At 47.3% G+C, this 19,531-nt stretch overlaps 1 protein-coding gene across 1 annotated transcript in view; it reads right to left on the reverse strand.

Moving 5' to 3' along the window:
* TTC9 (tetratricopeptide repeat domain 9) overlaps positions 1–19,305 on the reverse strand; it is a 347,749-nt gene extending 328,444 nt beyond the window's left edge. Inside the window, exon 1 of the mRNA XM_069638860.1 lies at positions 18,659–19,305. Coding sequence (XP_069494961.1) covers positions 18,659–18,950 — 292 coding nt within the window. The 5' untranslated portion in view covers positions 18,951–19,305. The remainder of the gene's footprint in view (positions 1–18,658) is intronic.
* Between the last annotated feature and the right edge of the window lie 226 nt (positions 19,306–19,531).

The following is a 19,531-nucleotide window of genomic DNA, read 5'->3' on the forward strand; positions in this document are numbered from 1 at the left end:
TTATAATACCCAGAGGTTTCTAAGCGCGGACCCGGGGATCGAACTTGTGTTGCTCCGTGTCATCTAGCTTCCAAGGCGAGCACGTTGCCCCCGAGCTATCCTCCCGAGACGTTTGTGGGCACATGGGCTGTTCGCAACCCCAGTCACAGGTTTTGAGAAAACAGACAGTTCTGAAATGCGGTCCTCCCTTTAATGCACGCCCGGCAGCCCGGCCCGCTGAGCTGTCCCTTCTGCACATTTGATCACCCACCTCTTTGGTGGGTGCTGTCTTCTGTGGGCGGCGTTTCCTGTGTGACTTATTTTGAGGGCGTGTAGAACTACTCGCGAGACTCGGCAACGCAGAGTTCTCGCAAGACTTGAAAGGAGAAGCGCAGAAGCAGCCGAAAGCGTTAGCCGTGATTTACAGCGCTCCAGAGCGACAGCAGAAGCAGCTCCCGGCGCTGCTTCTGCATTAGGAGCTGGTGACCTACCCCTGCACTCAGCGACTGCTAAAAAGCCCCAGAGACTTGGACATCCAAGACAGTGAAGTAAACTGTCTCATGTAATTTGATGCATATATGTTACACGAGTTTGCACCATTAAAGTCAAGGCTACAACTCAGCACGGAGCCTGCCAGGACGGCACAGCAAACGTGCTTCAGAGACCCCACACAGAATATTGAGCAAATCCTCGTGTTTTTATCGATGCTTTGAATTTCCGGTACCAGACGTTTTACTTGCCCTCCTTATAAATGCCCGATTAGATGTACTCGACGGATAAGTGGCTTGAGCCGAAAACCACAAAGGCTGAACGTCGCACACCTGACAAATGACAAACAAATTAAAGCTATAATTGGTCAAATAATCAATTTTGGTTGCTGCCCATGGGAGTATCAAGAGGGCAGGCTAGCATGCTGTCAGGTCCTGGTAGCAGACAAGTGTGAAAAAGAGGGGAGCCTGAAGCTTCCCCAGCTTACAACTGAACAGCCTTCAGTCAGAGAGACATGACCAGTCATGTGGAAAATTCTCATTATCATGTAGGAACGGCTCTGTGCTTTTTTAATTACACTCATGGCCCTTCGGGCACCCACCCTTACACCAGCCCTTCCCCTCCAATCACTGTCATGTAAAGTCTGGCCGAGAACCAGCACCTAGAAGCAACAGAAGCGCGGCAAATAAAAACTACGCATCTGAAAATAAGTATTTACAAAATAATGAACATTTTAAATGTTCTAAGCGGCATCCTTTCCTCAGATGCCCTTAATATTTGCCACGTCAATTTGAACACATGTGTAGGGTTGGAGTTTTGATTATGTGCTTTCGGATCCACTGACCCCTTTCGTGGGCAATGGCAAGTGTGGGGTACACTTTCAGCGCCCAAGATCCAAATGAGCTGCCTCTTGCTGAATTAAGCCCAAATGCGGCCGAAATATGAAAACACACTGCTGGCAGAGACAAGCCCAGCATGTAATTCTGAACTATCAAGTAACTGAATGTTGGTTTCAGAAAAATGAAAAATGTAATTAAATGGACCCACTGGGCGAAGGACAAAGCCTGATACCTGAAGATGCAGCTTTGCTAACACAGAGAGCTATGTGATGAATCGAGTGGAGTCATCACTGACTCCCCAGCAAGGATCTCCTTCCATGTGGCCAGGGGTCAGCAGCCGCTGCCTGATCTTGACCCTGGGGGGTGGTACTATGAGGGAGGATCACATGGAAGGAGACGGCTGTCAGGGGAAGGTGGTGAACCCCTCAGGAAAGAGGCAGTATTCTTCCGCTTCATAATTCCTAAGTTCCTGATGACTTGTTGTCACTATACAAATCCTATACTAAAGGACAGTGGAACAGAGATGTCCTGGTGATTGGAGCACATCAGGCAGTGAACATTTAGGGGGGGAAGATACCTGGCAGAGAAGTATACAAGGGTATCTGCAAGAACCCAGAACGGGATTCCTGGCAGGGGTGTATACCAGGCAATCCACTCAAAGTATATGGAAGTATAAGACATTGCAGGAAGATACCTGGCAGGAGAGTATGCCAGGGGATCTGAGAAGTTGATGAAAGGAAGCACCATATTTAAAAAAACACCAGGCATTTTGAAATTAAATAAGAACTTTAAAATTGTGGGAAGATACCTGGCAGGAGAGTACACCAGGGGATCTGAAGAAACTACTAAAGGATTCCTAGCAGGAGAGTATACCAGCAGGTCCACTAAATTTTTAGAAAGAAACTTACTTTGCAAAAAACACAGCAGGAAAGTATACCAGGCACTCTTATCATGTTGAAACCAAAATACCTGACATAGGACTACACCAGGATACCTGAAGAGCTCACAGAAGGATTCCTGATGGAGGAGCACATCAAATAGTCCACCAAGATACAAAAGAGGTTAAAGAAAACCTTATAAGGAATGTCTCATCTGAATAAGATCCTTTGTGTGAACTCAGTGCAAAGAAACCTAGGAAGAACTAAATGGTATGGGACATATATTTTTTTGCACAAGAACTTTCTGAACCTAATATAAAGAACCAAAGGAATTGTTGTTTGAGAGAGATACGTTTGCCATGCTCAAGGAACTGTTGTTTCAAAGAGACACGTTTTGCCATCCAACCTAAATATCCAGGGGAAGGGAAACACCCTCTGGATCCAAGGATTTCTCCTTGGAAAATACTGTTTGTTGGATTTATCCACTTGCTTTAATTATGAACACTTTTTACCAATAATAAGCCAGAGACATTTCCTTGCACCCTTAGTTGTTAATTGCTAGTGTGAGGGTCAGATTAGTATGTTTTGGACACAAGGACGGTTTACAAATTTGATGACAATTGACACAGACTGACCTTTAGTTTTAGTTTCCTAGGTAGGGAACTTCTCGTTGGGATAGGGACAGAAAGGCCTTTTTATCCAACCCTTTGAATAAAGATTCCTGATAATGAAAATACTACAACTTTGTGTCTGCCTCTCATTTCTGACCCTTCACAGCTAGCATGTAAATCTGTGCATTCTGAAGCTTGGAAGCAATTTTAAATGGGAAACTCCATTGACAGAAGTAATTTGAGGGCCCACTTTAATGGAGGTGGTGACTTTTAACCTATGGAAAAATACTGACAGAAGCAGCACAAGGAAAAATGAAGCGAAGTCTTGTATTTACTGCGAGATGTAAAGCAGATTCATTGTGCTGTTCCTACGAATTTAGCTAAAAGCTGTACTTAGCCCAGAAGACCTTTCTTTCCCAATGAGATTCGAAGCCCAAGAACATTTCACCTTCCTCCATCAGATGCAAGTGTCAAGATCTGCAATCCCCCTCTATCTGGAAATCTCATTGAAGCTCACAGAGACAGGAAAGGGACAGCGCCTGTGCCTGACCAAAGATTTTGGTGGTAAATTGACCCACATTGTGAAAACAAAAGACCTAGCTAATGGATGTGAACTCTAAAAAAAATACATGGAATTAAAATTCAATTGTGGTCCCTTCCTGGGCTGACTGGCAGATGACATGCAACAGAAGGCCACCACATGATGCCAGGAGGTGGAGTTATCCCATCTGCATCGGGAGAAAAAGAGACCCAGGGTCTGGCCATTCTCTTTGAAAGAATGCTAAGTGTTTTTTCATTGCAGGCTGAACAAACAATGAAACAGATGGCTGGAGAAACAAAATGCGCTGTTTATGGAACTCATAATGTGTATATAATTAGAGATTGTCATGGGGTTAAATGGGGAATCATACTTTGGCCATTATCTTGGGAACTGTGACACCTACCAAAATGTTTTAAGTATTTCTGAAAAGCATATAGAAAGGCCTATCCAATTGTATAACTCTCATAAAGATCTGACCTTGGGCCCAGACTTGCTAAAATGTGATTCTAGCACCACAGAATAAGTTACAGAGTGGAGACTCTGGGAGATGTCAGCATAATAAATTAGATATCCGCCAGTAAAAAACATTTCATGATATTTCTAATACTGTTTGAAGAAAATGCAAAAATCTGCCATTCGCACCTGCAACTGCATGTCGAAATGAGACGCAATGTGTTACGTCTGGCATGATTAGACCAGTTAAAAAATAAATAGTTCATAACTGGAGGGTGCAGAAATGCTAATGCTGATGGGTCAAGTTATACTTCCCAGAAATAGAACCTAATAACCTCTGGACCAATCAGAGGGAAGAGGCGAGGCCTTAATTAAGGGGGAGGACAAATAGATGTCCAATCCGAACCATGAGGTAATCAGCTGACACCTGACAATTTATATATTCTTGGGTGTGATTAGGGGTTTAAAAATAGATGCACAATGGGAACTAGGGGAGAGTTGTCTGAAATGATCTGAGTGGAAACTGCTGGACTACCAACATTGCCTGGCAGACAGAAGGAGCAAGAGGAAAACCAGGAAAAGAGACAGAGGCCGGATATCCATAACCAAGAGAGGCAAATAGAGGGATTGATGTTGAAATCTGACCAGGTCCCCGTCCTTTACCAGGAAATGATTCCGCAGGCTTGGTGTCTTTCCCTGAGCACAAAACCCAGAGATGTTCAATGCAAGTAAACTTATCCAACAGAAACAAGTATTTCAGGGATCTGTTTAGATTAATACCTTCCCCTATTGGGTGGCATATGGAAGCAGATGCCTAGCCTTTTCTTACCAAGTAATAATTTAATTTATTTCCATATAGCTAAATGACACAGGGTGATTTTGTGGAAGTTTGAAATGTACAACATATCTCCCAGTGTGAATAAGGTATAGTCATATAAAGTAATTTTGGTACCACATATCCTTTTTATCAACATCACAATTCTCTAACCGGGGGCAGAGGAGTTGCATGTAAAAACAAAATTCCCTACTGTTCACCATTCCCCAGATCATGCCTTAAAGCAGAGGGATTACAAATGGTAAACTGAATATATGGGTTTGTGCTTTTGTGCTGGGGCACAAAAAAAGTCTCTTGCACAGTTAAACAGAGAGAAACGACTGATTGAATAGGCACACCGTCTACTTGGAGTGTGAAAGACTCCAAACTGAAGAGAGATTTTTCACTGAGGTGTGATAAAGGAAAAAGGTTAATTACATTTTAATTATTACCCACACTGTGAGTAATAGGCAGCGCTCAGATACCCGAGGTTTCGTAGCGCTATATAAATGCTAAATATTTTAATTATTTTTGTTAAAAGTTGGTTGTGCTCAAACCTTATTAGAAATAAAATGCATGCAGTGATGTCAGAGTTGAATGGTGCTAAGCATTAAAAGTGCTTTGCCAATTGAAAAGTGCTGCATGTTATTTAAAATAACCCCATGAAAACATTCTTGTTCACTTAGATCTGGTAGTCAAATCATTCCCCCCCCCCCTCATGTGTCCTGTGCTTCATGTTGTGTCCTTTGTGTGCCTTCATGCCCGCGGGCTCCGGCACTATATAAACAAAACAAAAAAATATGTATAGTAAGGTTAAATTGTTCCGTCAAGTCCAAGGTGCTGCTTAATTCTTTACATTAGGTTTATTGTGCGTGACTGTGTGTCTTTTTTACATGCAAGCAGGACTGCAAATACACATGTTGAGTTTTGGATTTTTGTGAATTCTATTATCAAAAGGGAATAGTGTTCAACTGGTTTGTATTGAAGTTTGTGCCACAGAGTAAGGCGGCGTGTCTAGTGATTATTCTTCTGCTATATGGATTTTGTCAACTAAATAATAAATATGTATTCTTTCTGCACACCAGCCTAATTCCTGGCTCATTGTTTGCACAGGGGTGAAGGCTGAAAGTGGTGTGAGATGAGTCAGAAGCAGGGATAGTGAAAGATCTGATAAATTGAGTTATAGGTGTGGTGCCCTTGATTGGGGAGGAAAAGAATTCCCTGCTTTGATTGTTGCCCCATACATTTTTTCTACATAAGTGATGGTGGCACAGGGAACAGCAATGAGATCAAAAGTAGCACCATGTGGCGCAACAGTCATCACGTGACAATTAAGTGCAACCATTAGGTTTGAGCAATACAAGCAGATTTTGAAAATACAGTCCTGGAGTTGAGGAATCCAAGGTACGTAGAAGAGCACAGTGCTTAACAACATGGCTGTTGCACCAGAGTAAAAGTGAGAAGGGGGAGTCAACCTCCTATTTGTATTAGTTTTGGTACTCATGCAGCACTTTACTCCTCCATATAAAGCCCAAGCAATTGCATCAAAGAACAGATATGGGTGGGGGGGTGCAATGTGAGGAGGGACACACAACCTATAGGTGTTGTTTAGATTTGTACCCACCAATTTACAGCTCATGGCCATGCTAGTCCCTATGGCCATTACCACCCATACCTGAACCCTCATATCCCAAAACACACACCCCTGGATTCTCACTGAGCGTGCCCTTGTGACCAGTAACATCAAACTGTGGTCTTTTATATGTCTGCAGTTGTTATTTCTAAGCGATCATCTGAAATGTAAATTGTCCTAAATAGATGTGCCTTGAGCCACTTGATTTTTAAGCAATGTGCATCCTCACATCTAGTCCTTGCATTAAATTCCTTTTAAAAACACAAAATTCAATAGGCCCTTGCAAGACACTTCCAATCATGTGCCTAGGTACTCACACCATTTGTCAGCTGTTGCCATTTTGTGGCCAGGTAGTACCATTATAGCAGCACCTAGCAAATGCCTATCCCATGCCTACACAAAAGCCCAAACTGTTGGCTTTACCAATACTTGTTTCAAAGTGAGGACTCTGATGAATGCAATGGAGTCATCACTCATTCCTCAGCAGTGACCGACTCCCATGTGCCCAGGCGACGTGAGTCACTACTTGATCCTGACCCTGGGGACGGCTTATAGTGGGGATAGGTCATGAATTCATTGGATGAAATGCAGTATCTACCCCTTTCCCATGAGGAAGACCTTCTAATACCCAAGACTGTAATGGCATATTTTCACCAGCTTGTTCCCCCTTGTAAAAGAAGAAACCTCCTTTTCATATTTCTTTGTTCAAACACCCACCTATGACACAAACACCCAAAGTTCCAACACAATATCTTTTTCTTCTGAAATCACTGAGAACTGTTCAAATACGCATCCAATGACACCTATGGACCTCAACTACTAGAATCCCCCCAAGTAGTGGGACGAGGAGGATGAAGGAGTTTGAACACAATACCAATAGCTTGAAACACAACATGCAGTCTAGTTGTTTTTCCAAAGCGCCTGTGCTCTGGACATTTAACCACGTCAAGCGCACTATTGAGAGAAGTAGTGCAGGAGAAGACGTGGGCTCCTGCCCAAAGACTCACGAACACAGAGATCATGTACCGGTGTGGCAGAGCAGAGAAGGCTGCCAAATCAGAGGGAGAGACACTGAGCCGGAAACAGAAGTGCTGTAGAGATGCTGGGAGCCAGGAGAGAGGTCCTTGGTGCTGGGCAGGTCTAGAAGGCGGTGTTCTCCCTTCTGGCACCTGAAGAGAAACCAGGGAGTGACTGGGGAGCCACGGAGGAAGCCAGAAGAACACCCCAGTGTGGAAAACAGGTGAAAGCAACATGCTGCAGAAGCATGACTGAGCCGGAGATGCTGGATAAAACCAATGAGTCTACCCAAAGCAAGTGGGAACCCCGGGGCGTTACGGTGATGGCGCCATCAGCAATTTGAACATAATACCATTATTAACACTAGGAGAAAATTGTTTAAATGCAGAAAAAGCAAAGTATGATCACCAATGAGCTATGGATGCATGAAGTGCAAGTTTGGGGCAAATCTGGAGCAAACCTTACTGCAATCATATATACCAAGCCAAGAGCAATACATACAGTATTGGTGATACAGAGAAATGGTGGAACGCACGAGAAGCCCTGGCACAGCAAGATACCAGGTAATTAAACACGTTAGAAGTGTTGGCAGGAGAGTACACCAGGCAGTTGGCATTGCATAAAGAAACCTGGCAGGGGAGTATACCAGGCAATTTGCAAAGCTTCCAGAAGTGTTAAAGACAGACAGAGTTTTCTAAACAAAGGAGGAAGTGGTGTTGAAGAAAGACTGTTACAGAACTTGTTGCCTAAACAGGAACCTTGAGAATCAAGGCAAGACACAAAGGAATGGTTAGTAAATTATACCATTTGTCATCCTACTTAAGAACTAGGAGACGGGGTCCAACCACTGGACCAAAGGCTTCCACCTTGGAGAAAATGTTTGTTGGAGCTATTCTTTCTTCAGTTGTGAACACTTTTTGCTCGTATCAAGTTGAAGATATGTCCTTACACTTTTTTTTTTTGTAGTGCGAGGGATCGGATGTTTTGGACACAAGTGTGGGTTTTCAGTTATTGACATCCTGACACAGACAGACTGTTTAGTTTTGGTTTACAGATAGGGAATTTCCTCTTTAGGATAGGGTCACAGAGACATTTTTCAAACCCATTTTCATTTAATACATATCTTTGAAATAAACATGACAACCTTGTGTCCGTCTCTCATTTCTGACCCCTCACAGGATCCTATCCCCTTAGTCCAGCAAAATGAGAGGAAGAAATTGGGGGTCATTACGAGTTTGGAGGTAGCCATGGTGCCATTAGCGCCATGGCTGCCTCCAAACTCGTGTCCGGGGTCCTTGAATAGGGACTTACCGGTTCATTCCAACCTTGGAGGGCCCGGTAAATCCCCATTCAAAATGCCCATCCCCATTCCCATTCGAGCCCCCATAGGGCTCAATGGGAATGGGGAGGGAGCTAATAACAGGCCCGTTATATAGCTCCCTGGTCCTTTTTGTGGCTCCTGCTAAGGGCGGCGGGAACCGCTAAGGGACCTCGTAATGCGGCTGTAAGGGGTTAACAGCACCGACATCTTTACCGTCACCGTTAACCCCTTACTGCCGCACTCGTAATGACCCCCAGTGTCTCATTCAGGTTGGAGCCTCTGGGGACCAGCACTGCATCACACCCGCACACAGTTGCATGCGGGCTGCAATTATTTTGCACCCAGTCACCTAGGTGGAAAATGTCAAGTTACAAGCTACTGGCCAGGCATACAAGTAACATGTCCCTGGGCATGACTGCCAGTTCTACAAATGCACACAGCAAACCACTTCTTAATCAACAAGAGTGAATTATCAATCACCAGTGGTTAGAAGTGGGTGGAAACCTTGCAACTAGCACAGTTTCTTATTAGTAATGTTTGTTATTTGCACTATTTGCATGGTTCTTCTGCAAGACCGTCCCTCTCTCGCGCCACACTGCCCACAATTTCCTGGTCACTATTTTTCCTGCCCAAAGAAATTTAGAAGAGCATAAAAGAATGCGCTGTTTAAGCTATTTTGTTTCCATGACGTTGAATTGCAGATGCCATCTCCCCAGGAATGACAGCAAAGTTAGCTTTGGCACTGGGTCAATCACCAAGGTCTGTCATCTGGATTGGGTTCTTAAGTGGGATCAAAGATATATTAATTACCGGCCATGTACACACCCCTGATGAGGGGGTGATAGCCATTTGCACCGTAGGGTTTGCTTGGGTTGCAAATAGGTTACAAATGAGATCATTTTTACAGGAGATGGGCTCAACTCGTATTGCGCAAGCCTAATCTCCCATAAAAAACAAGATGGTCACCGCTATAGGAAAAGGTAGTTGGTCCCTTTTCTATTCCCATGTTGGTGGTTGGGGGAGAGGAGCACAAAGCTCCAGTCCAGCAGGTAAGTGGGGAGGGAGTTGGTCGGGAAAGGGAGCAGGATCTCTTTGGGGGTGGGGTGAGGGTGGGACATGGGGAGGCAACAGGGAGAGGCTCTATTGGTTGCCTCCCCACAATCAAGATGGCACCACCAGGGAGTCTGGAAGATGTGGATGGTACACTGTGTGTTCTCACATGCATTTCTAGCCACCCGATTGGCTGAGTGCCCTTCCCCGGGTGTGAATTAGGTTTATTGGAGCCCAAATGAATTTACTCTCTACCCACAACATCAATTTGATTAACTTTTCTAAACTTAGTTTATCTTCAAGGATAAGGGAAATTACAGAATATATGACGTTCATCATCATCTTTGTGTCATTGTTTGAGGAAGAATGGATTCAGTCTTTACGGTTATTCCAATTGATAATATTGACACCAGGTCCCCACATCTTGACACATGTCTGGGGGCAATCACAATGTCTATACACTGCCCTGTCTAATATCATAAGCCTATGCCTTGGGTTTGTCGCCACTTCGCTGCTGGGGCACAATACTCCTAGTGGCTGCAACTGCAAATAGTCCGCCCAAGGTGTAGGGTACTGGCCCAATACTCTCATCCTCCCACACGTCAAGTAGCAACAATTTGGGGGTCTGTATTAATCTGCCTTCCAAGCACCCAGTCCGTTTGCTATCAGGATGGATCATTTCGTACTGGAGGAAGTGTGAGAAAGGGCTTGGTGCCGTGTTAGTCCAGTTACAAAATCAAGCTAAATCCTAATTTTGATACCTTTAATTGGACTAATAAAATACTGTGCTAAAATGGTAGTTCCATAATCATTCAAAGTCCCAGAGACCTCCTATTCATATGGTAGTTACAACACAAATGGCAAACAAAAGACAACGTTTTGATTGAGAGGTTTCTAGAGCTACCATTTTAGCACAATATTTTGTTAGATACTGAAGTTTCAAAAGGCACCTTCTCTGATCCCACCTGGCAAACAATTGTTCCCCGGATCTCTGCTCACTTGGTACAGTCCCTCCTGTGACTACCAAAGCCCATGTAAATATTTGCAGTGAATTAATCTATGCCGGGAGACGATTGTGACTATTCTGTGGAACTCTATCACGACTTGCCCTTCATGATCTCACCCCAGAAACTAAATATCAACTCATCGAACAGGTTAGATCTATGAGAAGCCCCCAAAGGACCTTGTGCAACGCTGATGTTGGTTTCCAAAATTCAACATTCGGTCGCATGGATTTCTGGTGGCAAATCCAACAGGAGGTCAAAGTCTCCCAGGATTGCAGGGCATGCCACAGTTTGTAAGCGTTTATAGAGCTCACTATTGGCCACTTGGAATTCTGCTTCGCGGCCGCCACTAGCCAGGGGAGTTGCTAGGCCTGGAAAAGACCCGGGGCTAAGCTGATGTCGGAACTGTTGGGACTGGGGGCTAGCTAGTCTTTTGGCTGTAGCTCCTGAGATTCTATCCGGGGCTGCAACCAAAAGATCAGGGGCTATAGCCCTCTTAGCCCCCCCCTAGCAACGCCCCTGCCACTAGCGAAGCTTTCCATGCCTTCATTGCAGCCACAGCCCACATGGAGCTTTGTGGCGCACAAGTGGAAAGAGTGGCTCTTAGTCGTAGGCCAATCAGAAGAGAGTGTTCTTTTAAGTGCAGGAGTGGGCGGAGCCTACAATGATTCTTTGTGGGAAGTCAGGACGAACATACACGCCCTTAGCACTTAAGGGTTTTTTAATGCCCTGCAAAACTTTGGGCAGTCACAATCAAGTCAGCAAAAGACAAGGCACATGAAATTCACAAGGGCTTGTGTCTAACGAGTTCCAGAAAAAAAGAAAGAGAAACAGAAACAGAAAAAGAGAGAGCGAGAGAGAGGTTTTGTGTGTTCAATATAGACTGTGTGTGTTCATGGTGGTTTAATAATGGTGGTGTGCAAGTGTGTGTGTGTGTGTGTGTGTGTGTGCATGCACAGGTGCATGGGGGGCCTTCATGGTGAGTGGACGTACACGCTTTCATGGTGTCGGGCTAATTGTGTGTGCTGTGTGAGTGCGCCTGTGTGCCCAAGGTCGGGAGTATTGCGAGTTTGTCTGTGTGCTGATGGTGAGGGAATAATGTGGATCTTTGCCTGTGTGCCTATTGCCAATGTGTTGTGCTCATGGTGGGGTGACGGTGTGTGTCTGTGTACTGCCTTCAAGTAGAAGAACAGCGAGTGTCTCTGTCTGCATGCTCATTGTGTGCGTGCTCACAGTGGCGGGAACTGTGTGTATATGTGTGTCCGCTCACCGTATGTTTGTATGTAATCTGATGGTGTTAGGTTTGTGTGTGCTTATGGGGTCAGTGTATGCTCATAGTGGGGGAATAATGAGCGTCTTTCCGTGTGTTCTCATTGTGTACGCATTTGTGTGGGCGGCCTACATGTATGCATGGAATCTATAAAATGCTGACCTAGCTAAGAAGCAGCAAGGTGCTGAAGCCACTGTATATCTAGGGGACGCGCCCAGCGGGCTGCAAGTAAGGGCGCCAGGGTAGCAATGGAGCTGGGATATATGGAGGTAGCGTTGGAGGCCTCTGGCAGGGGATTAGGGTTTGACGGAGTGGGGCTGTCGGGTCCGTCCTGAAGCGTAGGATGGACGGGGCCAGTATTATCTGCATTGGTAACTTGTTCCAGAGATAGAGTGGTGGCGGGGAATGGCCGGGTTCCTAGTTTTTCCCTCTTGTGGTTCATTTGTTTCCACTCTGGGAGTGTTGTGGCTTCTTGTGGTGCGCTGGACACAGGGGATGGAGAGCTTCAAATTGAAGCAGAGTGGTGCTTTGGTTGCGACTGCTTTGTAGGTGAGGCAGGCTGTCTTGAACATGATTCGTGCTTGAAGAGGTAACCAGTGCATCGCCATGAGGGTGGTGGATATGGCACTGGGTGTTCATATGTTTGCTCGTAGCGGGGCACCTGCGTGTTCATGGTGAGGGCACTGCATCTGTGCGGCTCATTCTGAGAAAATAATGTGAGCCTTTGATGGACTTTTCATGCTATGTATCTGGTTGTGCTCATGCTCGACGGCACTGTGTGCCCAAAGGGAGGCAATCTTTCCTGTGTACCTATTGTGTATGTGTTTGTGTGTGTTTGGGGGTAATGTGTGCTCACATAGGGGGTCTTGTGGGTCTTTACCAATGTGCTCAGTGTGTATGTGTGTGTTTGAGCTTATGTGGGGAAATGTGTGCTCGCAGAGGGGGTCTTGTGGGTATTTCCCCATCTGCTCATTGTATTTGTGTGTTCTTATGGGGGGGCAATGTGTGCTCACAGAGGGGGTCTTGTGGGTCTTTACCTATATGCTCCATGTGTATGCGTTTGTGTGTGTTTGGAGGGGTATGGTCACATGGAGGCATTCTTGGCAGTCCTTACCTGTGTGCTCATTGTGTATATGTTTGTGTGTGCTTGGGAGTAGGGGCAGTGTGTGCTCATAGGGAGGCAGTATTGTAACCACTTACCTGTGTGCTCCTTGTGTATGTGTATTTCTCTGCTTTTGGGGGGAATATGTGCTCGTCTATGTGTTCATAGTAGAGGAATAGTGGGGGTATTAATGCTCATTGTGTGTGCCATCCCCATGGGCATACTAGTGTGCCATTTGTGTGATCATGGTGGTGGCACCATGGTTTGTGAGCGCATTGCATATTAGAGTGAGTCATTGTGGTGCCTGTGTGCGTTTGTGTTGCATGTGTGCTTTTCAGTGCCGTTGCTAGAGGGGTTACTGTGAGGGGGGCCTGGGCCCCTCCTCTGAAATCCTAGGGCCCCCCTACATCAGCTGGGCTACTCACTCTGCACTGTCTGCAGTGCTGTGTTTGCCCGCAAGGCACACACACAGGGCCACAATCAACAATGAAGAGCTGTTAAGTTCCCTCTGCTGTCAAGACCAGCCCCTTCAATCAGAATGTAGCGCACAAAACTGTGAATGATGGGTCATTAGTGACAATGGTTTTAGGCCTACATTCTGGTGAGAGGGGCGGTGCAGTGCGGTTTGGTAGTTGGCGTGCACAAAAGCTTCTCTGCAGGAGTGCTTGTGGTGTCATACATTCCCTTTCATAGGTAGCCCCCTACTTTTGTCTGTGCCCCCCCCACTTTTGTCTTTGGGCCCCCTCTGTGCCCCCCTTAAATGTGATTCCTGACGCCGCCACTGGTGCTATTTGTTTGTCTTTGCTCGTTGTGGAGTATATGCCTTTGGCATGCGAACAGTGGGGGCATGTGCTGTTTTGTGTGCACAGTTTGACGTGTGTGTTTTCTCGAGGTCTGGCAATAGGGAGGATCTCTGCCTGTGTGCTCATTTTATACGTGGGTTTGTACAAATAGGACATCAGGCGTGCAACGTCTTTGAGCTGACCGGGCTGAAGTCACCCCCACACCCAAATGTTAGCTGAGGGGCGGGGCTTCCGTGACCTTTAACAGTTCAATGGATTAGGAACATGCTTCTGAACGCATCTTGTTTTTCTGAGACAAATCTACTATCTGCTCGGCTCGGATGTTCAAGCACTGCCCGTTTCCCAGAGTCAGAGCCCCCCCGCCCCCGAGAGACACAGGCTGCATCCCTGGCTCTGCAGCCAGTGTCGTAATGAACTCGATCAACAAAACACGTTTCTTTTGTCATCAGCAGCATAACCTTTCTTATGTAAGATGGTGAATTTCCAACTGAAAGACCACCAGCCACCTTGCAAATCTGTGACAGTTAAAGCGAGCAACACAATAAAGCACCCTTTGAAAAGGTGTTCATACCCAGAACGTCTAATAGCTTGATTTCCTAAAAAGTAACGTTTGCCTTGATGTCCTTAATTGAATGTTCTTAAAACCATACATAACAAGCGGCTGGAGGTTGGTGACGGATCTCCAAACCTAAGTGAGTTTATGACAACTTATTTTATTGGGTGTCTTAAGATGAAAATAAAGTGGGTGAATAAATATTTTGCCTTTGGCATCTCATAGATTTCCATTCAGAATGCGGAAAATAAAAAAGATACACTGATATTATTTTGGCTCAACATGATGCTATAAGGATTTACATGTTGTCATGATGCTTTGCTATTCAATTTGTGGATTTTGCAAGTAAACTCCATAGGATAGTATTATTGTCGGTCTTGACACCCAAAACTTAAATATTTGTTCCAGGTAAAGCGTGGAAGAAGGGTAAAAATCCCTTCTTCACTGTTTATCTTAAGTGTGTGATCCCGGCCAAGTGTAATCTCACCCTGACTTCCACTGCAAAAATTGGAGGGCCTATAAGTGATTACGTTTACACCCTTACAGTAGGACAGTTTTAACATGTGTAGGGACAAATGGTGTAGCCTGGTGTTCCTCTGCTAGTGCCTCCAATACGGTCCCATAGAATTGCATTATTGCTGCACTGGCCCTCCCACAGTCTTGCATCACTTGATTTGACAGGCAGCCATAGTCTCACCAGCCAGTCAGTACACCAGAGATTCTAGTATAGTGGAGCAACTGTGGTAGAACCAACATTAGATTTCTCCCCTGTTGCTCCCAGCCATTGAAGTTGCTTGGGCCATCCAGGGTACTGCCCCACACTCTGCTATGTCCTGTTATGCTATGATATTGAGTCTTCCATTGCACACCATCTGCCATTTTCACACTTTCCAGGAGCTTCAGGATCTGCAAGAACTGGTGGTTTTCAGACTTAAGGAGAGAGCAAACTGATTGTAACATTGAAGCTGCACTGGAATAGTCTCATTACAATGAGTAAAGAAGTTAGATGCCAGTAACACAAGTAAGTTTGCCACTCCTCCACCGACTCTGAAGTTAGCGCCTCTGCAGTGGAGTAACTTTGCTGAAAATGTTGGGGGGGCATGAGATCTGAATAAAAGGTGCCCCAGCCAAATGAATGGAAACAAAATGGTGTGCCATGAAAGCTGTGGGGGACAACCTCTGTCCCTCCCTAAAATTACACCCATGGGCCTCTCACAATATTTGAAGGGTTAGCCCCGGCTTAAATTTTAACCTAGGTGAACCCCTAGATGTGTGCACTTGCATTTTGTTAGGCAGAATGGTGCCTTTCCCCGAAACTGTCTTTCTTCAGAAAAATGTACTTCAACAAACGCAGTAAAACTTTAAAGCTGCTACTTTCAAGAAATACTTCCATCACCTCTCAATCTCCGCTTTAAAATATACTGTTTGATAGTTGGTCCCCACACCAGACCATGGGGTGGGGGAGGGGGGGGCGTGGCGGTAGAAAAGTGGGGGCAGAGCCTCTGAGTTTGCCCCTCCCATCAGCACTTTTAATGTAGGTTTCACTGCGCCCCTGGTGGGTGAGTTCGTAGTGAGGGGAGCATTTTGCGGGTCGGTGCAGCATGTGCGATCATAGTGTGTGCTCATGTGAAGGGAGCTCAGTTCAACGGTGGCCGCCAAGCAAAGGAAGATGATCAAACCGGCATTTAAGGTAGACCGGGCGACCGGCGGAGCTCTGGGAACCGGGATTTAAGGTGGACCGGGGCAGACGACCGTGTTCGGCCAGGTCTCCCGCCCAGAATGCAGGAGGTGTAAGGAGGCCGCACTGGGAAGTGCCCGGGACAGGCAGACCCTCTCATGACCCGCTCTGTATCTGTGCGTGGCTGATGGGTAATCCGACTGCCTCACACCATCATAGACCGATCATCTAAGGAATGGTGGGGGGTGGGGGTTCGTGCACCTGTGATGGCCACGAAGGTGGCACAGCACGTGCGCGCGGGATCGGAAAGGGTAGGCCATGGGAAAACCCTGCCCTAGTAAGATTCTCTTCTTTGAAAAGACGAAAAGGCTCTGCCCTCGCGCTAGAATTAAATCCCCCACTGTCGGAGCTACACACGAACTCGCAGCCGGTGCATTGCCCCGCTGAGATCCCTCTTGTCGCTTCTCTTCGCGACCCCCGAAGACCCGTCGCCGAGGGCAGCTCGTGCCTTTCACTGGCTGCCCGCCATTACTTGGGTATTTTTCAGACAAGGTCTATAGTTGAGCGATAAAAAAGAATTCGTTCCAGGAACCACCGTGCACGATTGGGAGTTTCCCAATAACCAAACTAGCCATTTATATGCAAGGCACATTATGAACGTAAAGTTGTATTAAACAATAGGTGTTACTGCTCCCCAACAGGACGTGGATACAGACGTCAAGAGCAGCCAAGCCTGCCCTCCCTGGTTCGAAACTGTGATTTTCAGGTCTCTGCAGTAGGCGCTTAACCCACTGAGTTGTCTGACAGACTTAATGTCAATGTGCTCGTAATCTCAGTTTCGCCATTAAGTAGCAGTGTGTGATCTTGGCCTAGGGTGGCTATCTGCAGGAACCGTAAGCCCTTAGAAACATACAGTGACTTCCGTATAAACACTGGACAAGCGTGTGCAGCAGTCAGAAAAAAGCATAATGGAGAATGCAGAACGTTTCATGATGGGGTGCACACATGGTTTGATGGAGTATGCACTGCACAGGTTTTCCAAGTGTGCACCGACTGCAGTGTCGCATGAAGTGTACATACTGTTATTTGATGGGCCGCACACTGTTTAATGCGGCGCAGCGAGTAGCGCGCTCGCTTTGACATCCGTGCAGAGCCTGCAAACGCAGGTTCGAATCCCGGCAGGGCCAAACTCCGCCTTTCATCCTTCCGAGGTCGATAAATGAGCACCACACACCGTGGGTAATAATAAGCAGCGCTCATATACCTGAGGGTTCGTAGCGCTATATAAATGCTAAATAATTATTATTAATGGAGGGAACACACTTGTTTGAAGGGGTGCACTGAAGGGGGTGTGCACAGTGTTGGGTGGAGTGTGCCGTGCACACTGTGGTTTGATGGGGTGTGCACTGTTTCGTGGAGTGAACACACTTCTTTGAAGTGGTGTGTACCGATGGGGTGTGCACAGTGTTGAGTGGAGTGTGACGTGCACACTGTTTAGTGTGCAAACTGTGGTTTGATGGGGTGTGCACTGTTTCGTGGAGTGAACACACGGTGTAACTGAGTGTCTCCAGTGTTTGATGGAGTGAACCCACTATATGGGGCCTCGCGTAGATCCATTCCTCATGCATGCAGCGTGACTTTACACGCACCAATCCCGCGGGGGCGGGGGGCGGGGGGCGGGGGGGGGGGGGGCACAGTGGAGCATGTAGCCATAAGCACAGATCCTTACTTCATAGAACCGAAAAAGAATGGTGGCTGACACAATGCACGGCTAAAGCGTGCAGTTCAGAGGTGGTAGGTAACCCATTCGGTTGAGACGCTACAGAAAACCTGATCAAAAACAGACACACGCAGGCAGGTGGCCCCGTCATTCCCCGTGACGCAGCCACGCTGGGCATGTTTACATTGTGCCCCTTAGAACGCTCGACAGCAGTGCGCACTGTGCTAACAGCGGGTGGCTACACAGGTATGGCTGTTGTCCTTGTTCATAGCATATTCAATATAATAACCCCCGCCCCCTGCATTATTGAACTGTTAGGGGCGCAGGCAAACAGTAGTATATTCAAACGAGCTGAAAACATTACATGATTAACAGTAACAGGGGGGCACTCTCAAATCGACGTACCCCGCAATGCACGCACGCTTTGGACCAGGAGTGGACTTTTGGAACGGGACAGTGCGGGAGTAGGGGGCGCATCCGGACAGGCCAGTCCTCTGAAAGGGCAGTGGCAGGCTCGTGGCAAGAATTCCAGGCGTCTCTAAATGGCTTTTGCGACTGGAGGAGAGACATTCGTTTTCTTTGCCATCACCGGCCATTGCCTGACAGGGTACCGACTCTGACCCAGCCCTTCTACAGGCCGGGATCATCTAGACACAGGCCTTGCAAGTGACTGCCATTATGCCACCCCAGCGGGTCGATCAGCAGCACTGGACTTTCTGGAATTCCACCCACGTGACTGACTTCCACAGGTACTGGCCTGCCCTGCCTAGGATCAGCGTTCAGACCCTGGGTGGACTGACACTGCCCCAGCTCTACGGGTCTTTGAGATGGACCGGCCTGCTTGGGGCGCCCCCTGTTCCCTCCAGGCCAGTCCGCCCCTGGAGTAGGAGATTGGCTGCTGACCTGCCAGGCTGTTGTAACAGTCCACTTCGATGCGCTCCACCGCGTGCCTCTGCTCCGCCGTCAGCTCGCCCCCAGACTGCGACAGCAGCAGCCCCAGCCCCTTCAGCTCCAGCAGGGTCCGGTGGTACTTGCCGATCGCCTCTCTGAACTTCTTCTCCTTGTAGCACTCGGCCCCTTGGCCCTTGAACTCCAGGGCCCTCTGGATGAGTTCCGCGGGGCCCCTGGCGGCGGCGCCTCTGCCCAGGTGCCCATCCCCGGGCGGCTTTAGGGCAGCCTCCGTCCGCCTCTCCATGGCGCTCTCCTCTCCTCACTCAGGCGCCGGGCACCGTGCCCATATCCTTGCCTGGCTCCTGCCCACCGCCCGCTGTAGGCGCCCCCGAGTCTTCACTGGCCCTTTGAGGCTGCCCCCCTCTGCACAGTCCGCGGACGCTTCGTCGGCCCCCTCTTGCATGTGCCCGGCTGCCTCCACCCGGCTCGCTGGCACCGTCTCTCTGCCAGCCTCTGTTATTGTTATGAACCTCCGCTGCTGGGCTAGGAGCGTGAAAGGTGGAGGGTTAAGAAATCCTGAGGCTAAAAAAAAAAACGCCTGCAAGGGAATTAAAAAAAACCACACAGACGGCGCAACCCACCTTCCTGCAATTTAATGTCAAGTACTCGTGCTCTTAAAGGGGCGGCGTGCAGCCGGCTCTCTCTTTAACCCTTTCTGACCCCTTGCTGGTTTCCAGGGAACTGCAAGTGGAGCGGGGAATGCGCTGGGAGTTGCACCGTTGGCTCAAATTAGCTGTTTTTTTCAGTCCCCTGGTTCATTGACGACCTTTTTTTCTTTTCGTTCTTCGCATTTTAATGATCACAACAGACGTAAAAGGCGTCGAT

This window comes from Ambystoma mexicanum, chromosome 14 (assembly GCF_040938575.1).
Source record: "Ambystoma mexicanum isolate Mex_15411 chromosome 14, UKY_AmexF1_1, whole genome shotgun sequence".
Classification (NCBI taxonomy): domain Eukaryota; kingdom Metazoa; phylum Chordata; class Amphibia; order Caudata; family Ambystomatidae; genus Ambystoma; species Ambystoma mexicanum.